This window comes from Petaurus breviceps, unplaced genomic scaffold (assembly GCF_028583685.1).
Source record: "Petaurus breviceps papuanus isolate PSGF00001 unplaced genomic scaffold, PetGlider_PUasm1.0 90617, whole genome shotgun sequence".
NCBI lineage: Eukaryota > Metazoa > Chordata > Mammalia > Diprotodontia > Petauridae > Petaurus > Petaurus breviceps.
The window spans coordinates 626,424-641,240 of record NW_027187287.1 but is presented as its reverse complement, the minus strand read 5'-3'; the positions used below and the strand labels follow the sequence as shown (position 1 = coordinate 641,240).

The 14,817-nt window shown below is 40.6% G+C and overlaps 1 protein-coding gene across 6 annotated transcripts in view; it reads right to left on the bottom strand.

The window, feature by feature from the left end:
- Positions 1 to 14,372, bottom strand: part of PECAM1 (platelet and endothelial cell adhesion molecule 1) — a 108,441-nt gene extending 94,069 nt beyond the window's left edge. For 2 of the 6 annotated variants that reach the window (XM_069063965.1, XM_069063967.1), the window contains exons 1-3: positions 13,890 to 14,366; positions 13,776 to 13,802; positions 1,727 to 2,020 (exon numbers count right to left, since the gene is read on the bottom strand). In XM_069063965.1, coding sequence (XP_068920066.1) covers positions 1,727 to 2,020; positions 13,776 to 13,802; positions 13,890 to 13,923 — 355 coding nt within the window. In that variant the 5' untranslated portion in view covers positions 13,924 to 14,366. Of the gene's footprint in view, positions 1 to 1,726; positions 2,021 to 13,775; positions 13,803 to 13,889 lie in introns of all 6 variants that reach the window. The other 4 variants (XM_069063966.1, XM_069063968.1, XM_069063963.1 and 1 more) reach the window with 3 other exon arrangements.
- Between the last annotated feature and the right edge of the window lie 445 nt (positions 14,373 to 14,817).

Here is a 14,817-nt window from a genome sequence, read left to right as displayed (position 1 = left end):
AAGGAAGGAAGGAAGGAAGGAAGGAAGGAAGGAAGGGAAGGAGGGAGGGAGGGAAGAAAGCCACTCAATTTAACAGCTATCTCATAGTACTCCAGGTACAAGATTGATCAGTACTATAGAAACAGACACAGGAACAGTTGCTTGAGGGCAATACTTTATCAGAATGAGACAGTCATCACAATAGCAGTTACTCCTACAGTGTTTCATAAAATCTGCCTGTGTCCTTTGGAAAAGCATTGTAAAGTAGATGGCACAAGGATGCACATGCTTATTTACTAAGGGACTCAAGACTCAGGAAGGTCCTGATCACATAGTAAGGGTGAGAGTCAAGGCTCCTGACTCCATGTCTAATGCTGTCCGGATAAAACTATGCTGCCTCTCCAGTCTTCAAACATCAAGACACTCAGACCAATGACTAGGGCCTAGGCCTTGGGTCTTAGAGCTGAGAGGGAAGGTCTGTCTGTGCTCAGTCCCTTCATTTTACAGGTGAGGAAACTGAAGCCCAGAAAAGGGAAGCTACTTGCTTAACTATGCAGCCAAGTGTCAGGGCTGGCATTTGAACTGAGCCTTATAACTACAGATACTGCAGAGGGCTTATGCCCCTACAAAGTATTGTCTGCATGTCTATCCATGTATAGACATGCAGGTCCACACTGTTATTCTCCATTCTTACTACTAGGTGGCACAGTAGAGTGCTGCACTAGAGTCAGGAAGACTCATCTTCCCGAGTTCAAGTCTGAACTCAGACACTTACTAGCTGCATGACCCTGGGCAAGTCCCTCAACCCTGTTTACCTGTTCTTCATCTGTACAATGAGCTGGAGAAGGAAAAGACAAACCATTCCATTATCTTTGCCAAGAAAACCCCAAATGGGGTCATGAAGAGTTGGACTCTACTGAAAACGACTAAACAGCAATAACAATAATTAATCACCCTGCAAGTTCCTGCCTTTGTTATAAATTTCAGCCAGCAACTGAAGCCCTGCCTGCATTTGGCATTGTGTTCATATGATCATATATCTAGAGTTGGAAGGGACATCAGTAGGAAAGGGAAATAAGCACTGATATAGTGTCTATTCTGCACCAGGCACTGTGCTAAGTAAGCCCCCCCCCCTTTTTTAAAGCAATTGGGGTTAAGTAACTTGTTCAAGGTTACACGGCCAGTTATTTCTGGGTGTGGTGCTAAGTATCTGAGCCCAGATTCGATCCTCAGGTCATCCCGACACTGGGGCTGGTGCTCTTACTTGCTGTGCTACCTGGCCACCCCAAAGTAAGCCCTTTTTACAAATATTATCTCATTTGATCCTCACACAAGCCTAAGAGGTAGGTGTTATTATCATCTCCATTTTACAGTTGAGTAAACTGAGGCAAACAGAAGTTAAGTGGCTTGCCCAAAGGTCACACAGCTAGTGAGTGTCTGAAGTAGGATCTGAACTATCTTTTGAACATCAGTTGCCATCTAGTCTGATCCTCTCATTTTACAGATGAAAAAACAGGCCAGGAGAGGTTGTGATTTTCCTGAAGTCATACAGATAAGGAAGGATCAGCATCGAAATCTAACCCAGGTCCATACCCTATTACATCCAGGTCTTTCAAAATGTTCCTGTTTCTTACAGTCTCTGATGGTTACTGGCACATAGTAATGCTGGTTGACTGACTTTACATAGACAGGATCGGCAAACTTAAGCTTCTGTTGATTTAGCAGCATCCAATGGCAATGCACTTACCTTTTACTGACACAGAGTAATCTCTTGTGGTTTTCTCCTTGTTGTTCAGAACCACCTTACATTTGTAATTCCCTCGGTCGTAGATCCGAGCAGCCTGAATAAAAAAGCCCTCTTCTTTATCGAAGGAGGTCACGTTTTTGAGTAGAGTATCATCTTTATAAAAGAGGACTTGGTGCTGGGACAGAAACTTCGAGGTGGTGCTGATGTCCACGAGGCACGTCAGAGTGAGGTTCTTTCCATTCTCCACCTCCCAGCCTGGCTCTGCTCTCATCTCAATTGCGTTGATGGTGAAAGCTGAATGTTGACAGAGAGGGGAAAATCATTTCAGTAAGAAGTGACACTGTCCATTTGAGGAAGTGACTCTCACTTAATCTAGTCATGTGTTAGCTTCCTTTCCCAGGGCCATTAAGTCTGGGAATCGCTGATAATCAGCAAATCACAACCTCTGAATCTCAGTTTGTTTGTTTGTTTGTTTTTCTGGAAAAAGAAGGGGTTGGATTAGATAACCATAAAGACCCTTACTAGCTCTAAATCCATGAGTTTATGAATGCTCCTGCCCCAATTGCAGGCCTTCCTCTATTGGAAAATAAAAAAGTTAGACTTGAATCATTTATTGATGGAACTTGTTTCATTTAGTTTTTAAAAGATCTATGACCAATTTTTAAACAATGAATTTTTTTCCTCCATTTTTCGAGGATACTGACAGTTCAGTAATTTTGAGCAAGCCACCTCTCCTCTCCAGGTCTCAGTTTTCCCATTTATAAAATGAGGAAATTGGACTAAATGATGTTTAAGGTCCCTTCCAACTAAGCCTATACTCTAACATGATTCTCTTCTGGCTGGTGGGGAAAATACAACCTTGTTATATTTTGATGGTGGTGGTCTCACCCTTCCCAAACCAATGATTTTCATCAATGTAGGGGATATTCAATAGAGAAACTCCCTCTCACTGTGGATGAACAACTACTCTGCAACTTAGTCCTGAAGAATTACCTGGGGACTCTGAGAAGTTAAGTAATTTCTCAATGATCACATACAGTACAAATCAGAGACAAGGCTTGAACCCTGGTCTTATTGACTCCAATATCAAATTTTTAACAACTGCCCCATTCTACCTCTCTATTTTGCCTTTATTTAAAGTTAAAATAGGGTGAGTCTGCACTGAGAACACAGAGACATCCTGGTCACTTCTAGACGCAAAGACTTGACAGGAATAAGGATAATCCAAATGAAAATAGATTTGTTTTCTGTTGTCACTCATGTTTTTGTGAGGTTTATGGGGTTTTGTTGGGGGTGAGGAATCACCTAACTAAAAGAACTTAGACTTTTAGGTCTGGAAAGGGAAAGCTGAAAGAAGAAACAATTGTATAGTTTAATACTTCAAGGATCCATGCTTTCCTCAGGGCAGGCATCCTCTCTATCGATTTAAGTTGCAACTTCTTTCCCAACTTAATAGATGGTCATTGAGAGATGCTATGGCTGAAAGTCACATTACCATGAGGTTTACCTTGTGATCCTCATATGACAGACATATGTTCCACCACAGAGCTGGTATGCAATCAAATAACCATCCATCACCATAGACGATGGACATCTTAGTGACAGCCCCCGCAATGATCACTTCCTTATGTCTGATTTCAGTCTTTTCCTAACTGCTGGTTTTTTTTCTGCTTGCTGTCTACAAATATAACCATCTACCCCAAACATAAAAATCTTTCACCTGATTTAACCATCCCCTCAAGCTACTGTCCTATATCTCTCCTCTCTCAAACTAACTAGTAGGAAAAATTTGTCTATGTTCATTGCCTTCAGGAAATATTCCTATCACTCACTTTCAGACCCTTTGTAATTTGGCTCCTGTCTCATCATTCCCCTTTCTAAAAATACCAGTGATTGCTGAATTTCAAAATTTGCTGGCTTTTTCTCAGTCCTCATCTTTCTCTACCTCTCTGCAGCATTTGACTCTGTTAATCATCCTCTCCTGAATATTCTCCCCTCTCTAGGTTTTCATGATATACTTCTCTCCTCATTCTCTACCTAATTTTCTGACTTATTCTCCTTTGATGGATCTTCTACCAAATTATGCCCTTGCTAAGAGTGGGTGTTCTCCAAGGTTCTGTCCCCTCCCCTCTCCTCCTCTGCTCTCTCTCTTTCTCTCTCCTCTCATTGCTGACCTCATCATAAACAAAACTCTACCCGTCCAAACCAGAACTCACAATCATTCCCCACAAAATTCTCTTCTGAACTTCTCCATTTCTCTTCAGGACACCATCCTTCCAATCACACAAGTTCACAACCTCACAGTCATCCTCAACTCCTCATTCACATTCCCTCTACATGTCTATGCAATTGTCAAGCCTTGCCATCTCTACCCTACCTCCGTGCCTCTCTAACATCTATCCCTTCCTTTCCACTCACACAGCCACTATTCTTTTTTTTTTTTTTTGCTTTTTGGAGGGGGGAAGGCAGGGCAGTTGGGGTTAAGTGACTTACCCAATGTCACATGTCTAGTTTTTTGTGTTAAGTGTCTGAGGTGATATTTGAACTCAGGTCCTCCTGACTCCAGGGCCGTCGCTCTGTTTACTGCACCACCCAGCCGCCCCACACAGTCACTATTCTAGGTCAAAGTCTCATCATTCTTCACCTAGATAATTGAGGTAGCCTCCTAATTAGTGTACCTGCCTCAAATCTCTCCCCACTGCAAGCCATCCTCAACTTAGCTACAAAATAATTTCCCTTCTTCAATAAACTCCATTGTTTCCTTCTAAGAGTTAAAGATAGGGGACAGAAACAGGACCTGGGATTTCACTGGTGTAAAGAGTTAAGGGGGGAGAGGGAGGACTTCCACCCATGAGAGTTGGCACCTTTTCTGCAACTTATAGTCTTAGAGATTCTTGGAAAACTGTCTAGAGTACTGAGAGGTTAAATGACTTGCCTGGAGTTAAGATGGCCAGTCCAAGTCAGAGGCAAGACTTAAGTCCAGATCTTCCTAGATGTAAGGCCAGTTCTCTGTCTATTATGGCATGCCACCTCTCAATATTATCTACTTGGTCAAATATAAATTCCTTTGTTTGGCATTCAAACCCCTTCATAACCTGGCAATAAGCTACCTTTCCAGCTTTATTGTAAATGTAATCTACTTTTTAGGCTCAGCAATTCCAAACTTGAAAGATACAGAAACACATGTTTAGGTATAGAAACAGATATAAAACATCAGTGTCTAGGGGAGTGGAGGTGGCGAGGACTACTGTATCTCCCAGAGCATCTTACGTGTATCATTCTCCTTCATGAACTCTATGTTCCAGACAGACTGTCTTTCTTACTGTTTTTCACACACAACGTTCCATCTCTCCACTATCCCCCATGCTGGGAGTGTATTCCCTCCTTATATTAGCCTTTTAAGATGCCTAAGTTTCCTTCAGAATTCAGATGAAGTAACAACACCTACATGAAGCTTCTCCTGTGCCTCCCTCCCCCCCAAACTACCTCATATCTATTTCACATCTTTCTATATATGTAAGAACCTTGAGGTCCGAGACAGTTACACCTGTTTTGTATACCTAGTTACTGGCATATAATAAGTAAATAATGCTTGTTGGCTGTTCAATTGACATGTTTCCTAAATTCCAGTATATTTGAATGAGGAATGAATATGAAACTCAACTGGTAAGCTTAGAACAAATAAAATCAATCCATCAAAAGCATTTATTAAGTATCTACTACATACAAACTATGGCCAGGGATCAAATCTGACCAGGTCCACTTTGGTATAGCCCATCATAAAAATGTAAAAATCATTTAGTTCATAGGTATATAAAAGCAGGCACTGGACAGGATTGGGCTGGCCAGCTCCTGTCTACCAAGTTCCAGGCACCTTGCTAGGAGTTGAGGATAAAAATACAAAAAGACGAATAATCTCTTTTTAAAAGAAACTTATATTTAATAATAAACACACATATGAATGGATGGATGAATGATAAATCATTTATCAAGTAAGGCCAAGCACTTGGGATACAAATCCCGAAGTAAAGAAAGTCCCTGGAACTAACATTCTAACAGGGAAAGATGATATACATAGAAGAGGTTGAGGAAGTACACTTTGGTCCAGAAAATTACAAGGATAGTAAGTACGGCCGTAGGGGAGTAGAATGACATGCCACGTCCAGGAACAATGACCAAGATGATTTGATTCAGTTCCAAGACTGGAGATCAGGGTGGGGAGAGGGCAGTTATAAGAAGTTATATGCAGGGTAGTTAGGGAGAAAGGACACAGTTGGGGGGTGGGAGGAGGCATCAGAGATTAGGTAAGGCTTCATGCAGAAGATTGTGCATAACCCACATCTTGAAAGAAGAGAGGAATTCTATGAGCTTGAGGTGAGGGAGGAGTACTTTGCTGATGTGAGAGACAAAAGCAGAGATGGGAGACAGAGGAACAGAAATGTGAAGAACAGAAAGGACTGTTTGATCGAAGCCAGGTTGTGAAAGGCTTTAAAAGTTAAACTCTATACAGAGTTTATATTTTACTCTAGAGAAAATAGGGAGTCATTAGAGTTTATTGAATAGGGGAGTAGCAAGGAAAATCACTTTGGCAGCAATGTGGGGAGAGAGGGAGGCAGGCAGTGAATAAGCACTATTAAGTGCCTATTATGTGCTAAACACTTTACAGATATTATCTCATTTGATGCTCACAACAACCCTATGAGGTAGGAGTTATTATTATCCCCATTTCACTGTTGAGGAAACTGAGGCATAGAGGTTAAGTGGCTTGCCAGGGTTATACAGCCAGTAAGTGTGGACTGAGGATGGCCTGAGATGAGGAAAGACTGGAAAGTGATGAGGGGGACATTTGAATAATCTATTGGGGGGTGATATGGGCCTGAACTAAAATGGTCACAGACATGTGAGTAGACAGAAAGGGCTAAATGTAAAATATGAAATGAGAAGTAAAAACAGCAAGATTTAGCAACTGATTAGATAAACGAGGTGAAGGAAAGTGAATAGTTGAAGATAACTCCAGGGTTACAAATCTGGAAAACTGAAGAATGATGGTACCTTCAATAGAAAGAGGGAAGTTGAAACAGGGTGTGTTGGGGGAAAGATAACGAGTTCTCTTTTAGACATATTGAGCTTGAGATGCCTCTGCAGCATCCGAAGTATCTCACATGACAGGTAATCAACTTAGGGAACTTAGGTAGAGATAAGGCAGAAGAAGAGATTCTGGGGATGGCTAGGTAGCACAGTGAATAGAGTATGGGCCCTGGAGTCAGGAGGACTGAGTTCAAATCCAGCCTCATATACTTAACACTTACTAGTGTGACCTTGGGCAAGTCACTTAACTGCAATTGCCCTGCATTCCCCCTTCCAAAAAGAAAAAAAAAAGAAAAAGAAAAATAGATTCTAAAACAAAATTTTAATAACTCAGTAATAAATTGCCACTAGGTAGGAACCACTGGCATACAGATCAACCTAAAGGCTAGTTTCGGGGAGGATACCTTTCCCCTTTAGCATCTTATACCCTTTGTAGTCACTACTGGAAAAGAATCCTGATTCTGATCTATAATGAAAGCTACCCACGTTCTCATGTTCCTCTGCCTGAAGTGTGACCTCTGTTCTTTGTTCCTCATCCCCAGAACAAGAATCTACTACTAGGTCTCCCTACCAACAGTAGGGTGATGACCTTAGGAAGCTTTATGGCATATTAGAGAATTAACTCTTTGATTCATGAACAATTTCTTAGATTTCTTTTGTATCCTTCATGAATATGAGCCCACAGTAAAGGCACTATGACTACCTGCTTAATTAAATTGATTTAAACTGAACACTAGAGTGGGCACCCAACAGCTGCATTTTCTTATTCGGTCAGTCGAAAAGCATTTATTAAGTACCTACTATGTGCCAGATATTGTGTTAAGCACTGAGCATATGAAGAAATGCCAAAAACATTCCCTACCCTCAAAGAGTTAATAATCTAACAGGGAAGAAAACATGTAAACAACTATGTACAAAAAAAGACAAAGACAGGATAAACTGCAGATATACAGAGAGGAAAAGGTTTTTTGCTAAGGATAGATTTTGGCTGGGATTTGAAGCCAGAAAAGCCATGAAGCAAAGATGAAGAGAAAGCACCAAGCATGGGGGATGGCTAGCAAAAACACTCCAAGTTGGGCGATGCAGAGTCTTGTGCAAGAAGCAGCAAGGAGGCTGATGTTACTGGATCATTGAGGGTAGTGGCATTATTATTACTGAATTCTTTGACCAGACAGGACTCAGTCTTGCTAATGCTCAGAGATTTCAACCTAGAAGTCTTAGATTTAGAGACAGAAGGGGCATTAGGAAGTCATCTAGCCCAGCATTCTCATTTTACAAAGGAGGAAACTGAGACCCAAAGAAATGAAGCCTGAGATTATACAAGTAGTAATCAGGCAGAGCAGAAATTCAAACCCAAATCCTCTGACCCAGTCCTCTTTCCACTGCCATTCCTGGTAGGGCCTATTTTTCAGACACAAATATCTTCCTGGAAAAGCTGGTGACAAAACTGCCTATAGGACCACTGGGGTACAACTAGAAATGCAAGGTTCTGAAGAAGTTATGTATTCCAGAAACTAGCTAAAAGACTTTTCTTCTTGAAAGAATTGGGAGGTGAGGACCTGAGAAAAGAAGATTTTAAGGGGACATCATAATAAATAATGTTGATGATGAAATGATAATTAATTCATAAAATTATGATATGGAGAAGGCATAATCGGTTCTTTGGGTATGCTCTGGGTAAAACTATGATGGCAACAGGGAATGAGACTACAATTACACTTTAATAAGGAACAGAGAGTACAGAGACAAGCAGTTAAAAGGGGTATAGAAGCAGGTGGTGTGGGGATAGGGGTATGATTGTGAAGGAAGGCTCCAGCAAGGGGAAGAAGATGGAGGAAGGGAGAGGTACAGATAATCTCTCATGTAGCCATGGATTAGAATTAGGGGCACTCAAGCAGCCTGGACCTTTAGGTGATGGAAGAGTGCTCAGGAATTTGAAGCCTCATTTTTATAGGGTTTTTCCAGGTGGGGGGAATAGACTAACTGATCAGTGCCACCTTGGGTTTAGCTCATTAATATATCCCAAATCATCTCAAGGTTGTCAGGAAAACTTTAAAGTTAACATGTCCACATCATCTCAAATTCTCAGCAACTTTTGGTGTTCTGCCAGTCTTACTGCTGGAAACTTACCTGAGATTTATATATTAGGGACCAAAGTCTCTTACAGGAAGGCCTAGTTGGCTTCTCCTGATTCAGCACATATTTACTAGGATGTGATTTTTGGTTAAAAGATGATACAATTTGCAAATTATGCTCCTTTGGTCTTTGAGATTTATAGGTTCCCCTTTGCAATCTTACTTCCTGCTCTTGCTATCATATAGTGACTACTTATAAACTTAGAAAAAGATACTGGACACTGAGGTCTTTTCTCAAGCTGAATTGCCAAGCATTCAAACTCTGATGCAGAGAGTACAATCCCAATGGGCTGGCCACATTGTTCAAATGCCAAATGTATGTTTGCCTAAAAGATTAGTTTACAGAGAACTCACACAAAACAAGCACTCACATGTAGGTCAGAAGAAACAATACAAGGACACTGATGAGGTCTCCGAAGAACTTTAGGATCGATTATGAGACACTGGAGACACTGGCACAGGACCACCCAACATGGCGTACCCACATCAAAGAAGGTGCTGTGCTCTATGAGCAAAGCAGAATTGCAGTAGCTCAAAAAAAATGCAAGATGTGCAAACTTAGAGACATCGCCTCTCCAAATGTTCATATGGCCTATTTGTGTCCAACCTGTGACAGAGTTCATATTGGTCTGATCAGTCATAGTCGGACACACTGGACCTTGGTTCCAACATAATGATGTCATTTTGGTCTTCTTCAAGTACAAAGGACCACAGCCAACCAACTTATAAACTTATTATACTGATTGGGCAGGGGAGGGAGGGGATTAGAGAGGGGAAGTAATCAGGGGGACCAGAACAAGATATAATTTTAACATCATAATAATAACGACTAGCATTTATATAGTACTTTAAGGACTGAAAAGTACTTTACAAATATTATCTCATTTTATCCTCACAAAAATCCTAGGAGTTAGTTGCTATTATTGTCCTCATTTTACAGATAAGAAAATAGAGGCTGGCAGAGGTTATAGGACTTGCCCAGGGTCACACTGTTAGTAAGTGTCTGAGGCTACATTTGAACTCAGGTCTTCCTGATTCCAAGTCTGGCACATAGAGTGCCAGACTTACCCTGAGCCACTTAGCTAGTTTTCATCAAGTATTTGAATGGTTAAAAGGCTTTTGTCCTTGAAAAAAGAACAGGAGGTAGTGGGGAGGGTTTACCTATGAAGAAAAGATGTAGAAAGGATATGATAGTTTTTAGGATGTGAGAGAAGGATTAGACTTCTACTTGATACCAGAAGGCTGAACTGAGACCAGATGGAAAAAGTTATAAAAGATTAAGATAGGGTATCCCAAAAATCTTAGTTAATTTTAAAGTTTTAATATTATTGATTTAATAGCCTTAAGCTATCAAAGAGCAGAAAAGTAGATAGAGTGCTGGGTCTAAAGTCAGGAAGATTCATCTTTCTGAGTTCAAATCTGGTCTCAGACACTTATTAGTATGTGACCCTGGACAAGTCACTGAACCCTATTTGCCTCAGTTACCTTGTCTGTAAAATGAGCTGAAGAAGGAAACAGTAAACTACTCTAGTATCTCTGCCAAGAAAACCCCCAAAGGGGTCATGAAGTATAGGATACGACTGAAAAACCAACTTAACAACAATAAGCTATTAAATCTTAAAACTGAAGATTTTTGGGACATCCTATATGTATAAGAGAAAAATTCCTAATAATCAGAGCTGTTTTTAAAAACAGAATGAACTACCCTAAGTTCCTTATCACTGTAAGTCTTCAAGAAGAGGCCAGAGGGTCAATTTGTAGATGATGTCATTAAGATTCATGTTTTGGATAAGAACGGAATGAGAGGACCTCTAAAACTCTATCTAAATCACAGCTCTAGGATTCAATGGTTCTCTAATTTATGACTCTTCTCTCCTCAAAGAGAAGCAGTGGCCAGGGTCTGTGTCTGATAGAATGCTGTGACCTATGAGCTTGGAAGAAGACCATCAGCCAGCAGCTAAGGCACGGCTTTACTTAAGAACTAGGCCTCTCTGTACAAAAATTGTGCCACTGGGCTATGGTCAATGTCTCCCTCTCTTCCTGGGTCCCATCTCCCTTTTCCTTTTTCTTCTGTGACTACTTGACAATAAGATAGTGGGTCTGCTGCCATTACAGCAACCAGGGACAAGCCCCTAGCTAGCCCACTCTCTGCTGCCTTCCTCTATTGCTCTTCGACATCTACATCCCCACCCAACTTTCTGGACTTAAAGGATATCCTATGCAATTAGTCATTCAAATATGCAGGTGGTCCATTCAGTTGGTTTAGAGCTGAATCTTATAAGGATGAAGTCATGTTTTTCAGTCACCATGGGAACCAATTAGTTTCCCTCAGCTGCATGACCACAGATTGTGTGTGTTCCTGCTCCTAGGCAGCCATTTCACCGACTCATATAGGATAATCCCTGAGATGAAATCAGTGGGTCCTTTCCTCATTCCTGGGGGAACAGGAATCCTCAACCATTTCCAACTAAGAACAAACGTCGTCCTGATTGTGGACTGCAATCATTATAGATGATCACGACTGGAAGAAGCTTTAGAGATCACCCAATCACCTCATTTTACCAAGGAGGAAACAAGCCTAGAGAGCAATGACTAGCCTAAATGTGCATTGCTGTTATTATTGCCTAGTCACTTCAGTCATGTCTGACTCTTTGTGAACCCCTTTTTTGGGGGGTGGGGGAGGTTCTTGGCAGTGTTATTGGAGTGGTTTGTCATTTCCTTCTCCAGGTCATTTTACAGATGAGGAAACTAAGGCAAAGAGCATTAAGTGACTTGCCCAAGGTCACACAGTAAGTGTTTGAGGCCAGATTTTAACTCAGTTCTTTCTGACTCCAGGTCTGGCTCTCTATCTACTGCACCACCCAGCTGATCTAAATGTACATTGCTACTTAAATTAAAAACAGACACAAAACCAAGAGCCTCGGAATTTTTGCCAAACTTACCAAGACCATGCAAAATGAAAGAATTTCAATTTTTCAAAAGACTTTCTACTCTCATCAATCAACAAGCATTTATTGAGGATCTGCTGTGTATCAGACACTGTGGTGAGCACTGAGAGAGCAAGGATAAGACTGAAACAATCCCTGCCTCTAAGGAGCTTATATTCTGAAGAGGAGAGAGATGTGTATGTGCGTACATATATACACCTACAAACACACACAAGAGACAGATTCGAGGTAACCTTGGTAGGAAAAGCAGCTGGGAGGACCAGGAAAGGCCTCATGCAGAAGGTGGCTCCTGAGCCGAGACTCAAAAGAAACCAGAGATGCTAAGATGTAGAAGGAGAGCATTCTAGACCTGGACGATGTGTCCCTGAGAAGTGATTAGGTTAACTTATATTGTTCCCATTATATGGATAAGGAATATCAATTGCAAAACAGGAGACCCCATGCCACCACTAATCCACTACATAATATTGAAAAAAGTACTTCTGTTCTCTGGGGCTTAGTATCCTCATCTGTCAAATAAAGATAATAATGCTTGCTTGACTTACCTTGCAAGGTTATTATAAAAATCAAATTTTGGTGAAAGTACTTTGGAAAGCACTAAATACCCTAAAAATATACAGAGAGACAGAGAGAGACACACAGAGAGAACAAGAACTAGAAGAGATGGGATGGCTAGGTGGTACAGTGAACAGAGCACCAGCCGTGGAGTCAGGAGGACCTGAGTTCGAATCCTGGCCTCAGACACTTAACACTTACTAGCCATTTGACCTTGGACAAGTCACTTAACCCCAATTTCCCTCCAAAAAAGCAAAAAGAAGAAGAAGAACTAGAAGAGACTTAGGTCATGAAACCCAATCCCCTCATTTTACAGATGAGGAAACTGAGGTACAGAGAAATGAACTGATTTGCCTACAGTCACATGACTGATAACTGTCTGAGATAGGATCTGAACCCAGTTCTTCCCACTGCTGTCTCTACTAATACTCCACATTGCCTCCCTAAAAGACACTCAAATAATTTGAACTTAAAAGTCAATTTAACAGCATTAACATTTCCACCCATTTTTCCAGAGCCTTAGTTTTACTTTCTCCCCATTCAGCAACTGAACTCTACCCTATATAAAGTTAACCTTTCTCATTCCCAGAACTAACTTAAATACACCAAACTCTTTGAAAATACTATAACAAATCCTTTATTTCACATATATTTCATATCCCAAACCAAATTTCCATATATATAACTTCACTTGGTCAATAAATCTTCAGATACTCTCACACACACACACACCTCCCTTATTCTCTGTTCACGACATTCTGAGTTGCTTGATATTGGAATCAAACAAAAACCCAATCAATTATCTGTGAAGAAGGAAAAAATCACAGCAATGACTAATCACTTAAACTCTGCTGGTATCTAAAAAAAACCCCACAACCCTTTGTGTGTTGAATGGGAGTGAGATTGATAGTAGAAAGAGAAAATAAAGATTATGAGGTGGTTCACTTTTTCCCAAAACCAAACAGTTGCCCACTTGGAATCAGAATTTTCATGACATTTCAAACATTCTTACATGCAAGTGTTTGGGACTAAGAAAAACTTTTCACATGTGTACTAACAGGATCATATTTTTATATTTCTTTTTTATCTTCCAAAAGAGAAGTTTCTGGCCATTTATCCATCCATTAAAAATATCAACAAGGCAATGTGATGTAGCAGAAAGGAAGCTTTCTGACCTACTTCTGTCTCACTTCCCTCATCTGTAAGATGAGAGGGTTAGACTATATGATCTCCAAATTCTCTTTGGCTCTAAATCTATGATACTAGACAAGATCCTGAGCAAGACAGAAAGGGAGGAAAAAGGTAGAAAATTACACAACTTACAGTTTTCTTGACCTTTCAGTCTTGTACCTAAAAAAAAAAAAAGACGAAGTGTCACTATCTCAGAAGCTTCAAGTCCTACAATATTTAAGGACTAAGATGAAAATTAAAACTTACAGAACCAAAGCATCCCCAGAAGAGCCAGATACATCTTGTCTTGGAGTAACAGTTGCCCAATCTAGAACATGGGAGTGCTCATTCGCTGAAGGTTAAGTCCAACGAGGGGGGCTGGTAGGAAAGGTTGTCTTCAAAAGAGGTAATAGATAAGCAAGCCTTAGTGTTCAAGTTAAGATTCACCCTTGGAAGGTTTTTCCTCTTTGTGAATAGCAAACGGCCAGTGGCACTCACTGGTCAGGTAATAGCTGCCATTACTGGAAACTGGAAACAATGAGCTTCTGGCCGGGTTTGATAGCTACTCAGGAAATGACTGGCCTTTTCCTGAGGGGCTGCTGAACTAATTTTCTTTGTTTAGTTTCTTAAAGTATATTTGAAAACAAGCAGCAGAAATGACATTTGTCTTGGCATACCTGTCAATCTTCCTTCTGGCTCCCCCAGAGTGGGGAGGGAGTGGGAACTCCCTTATTTTTTAATGAAGGAACCTTCCAATCTCTACCTTCCACTCAGGGAGATTTCTCTCCTGACTCATAGAAAGAGATTTCTTCCCCTTTTACTATTCTCATTTTAAAATGGGCATAAATCTAGATTTTTAAAAATTTCCTTACTGCTAAGCCCTTGGTAGGGGAAAAAAAAGCTTTGCGTTGCCAGAATCATCAGGGTTTGCTAAATAATCATATTATCACACCTATAAAATTCCACAGGGTTAAAAAGTACTTTACAATCCTGGGAGATTTACTTTTTACCATTTTACAGAGAAGAAGACTGAGGCTAAGAAAGGTGCCCAAGAGTGTCAGGGAAACTTTCTTAGCCTCAGTCTTCTTCTCTGTAAAATGGTGATAAAAGTAAATATGACTTTATGACTTTAACTCATTTGTTCCTGAATGTGTTATAACAAATTGGTTTTCCCTCCCATTCTATATGGCAGCTC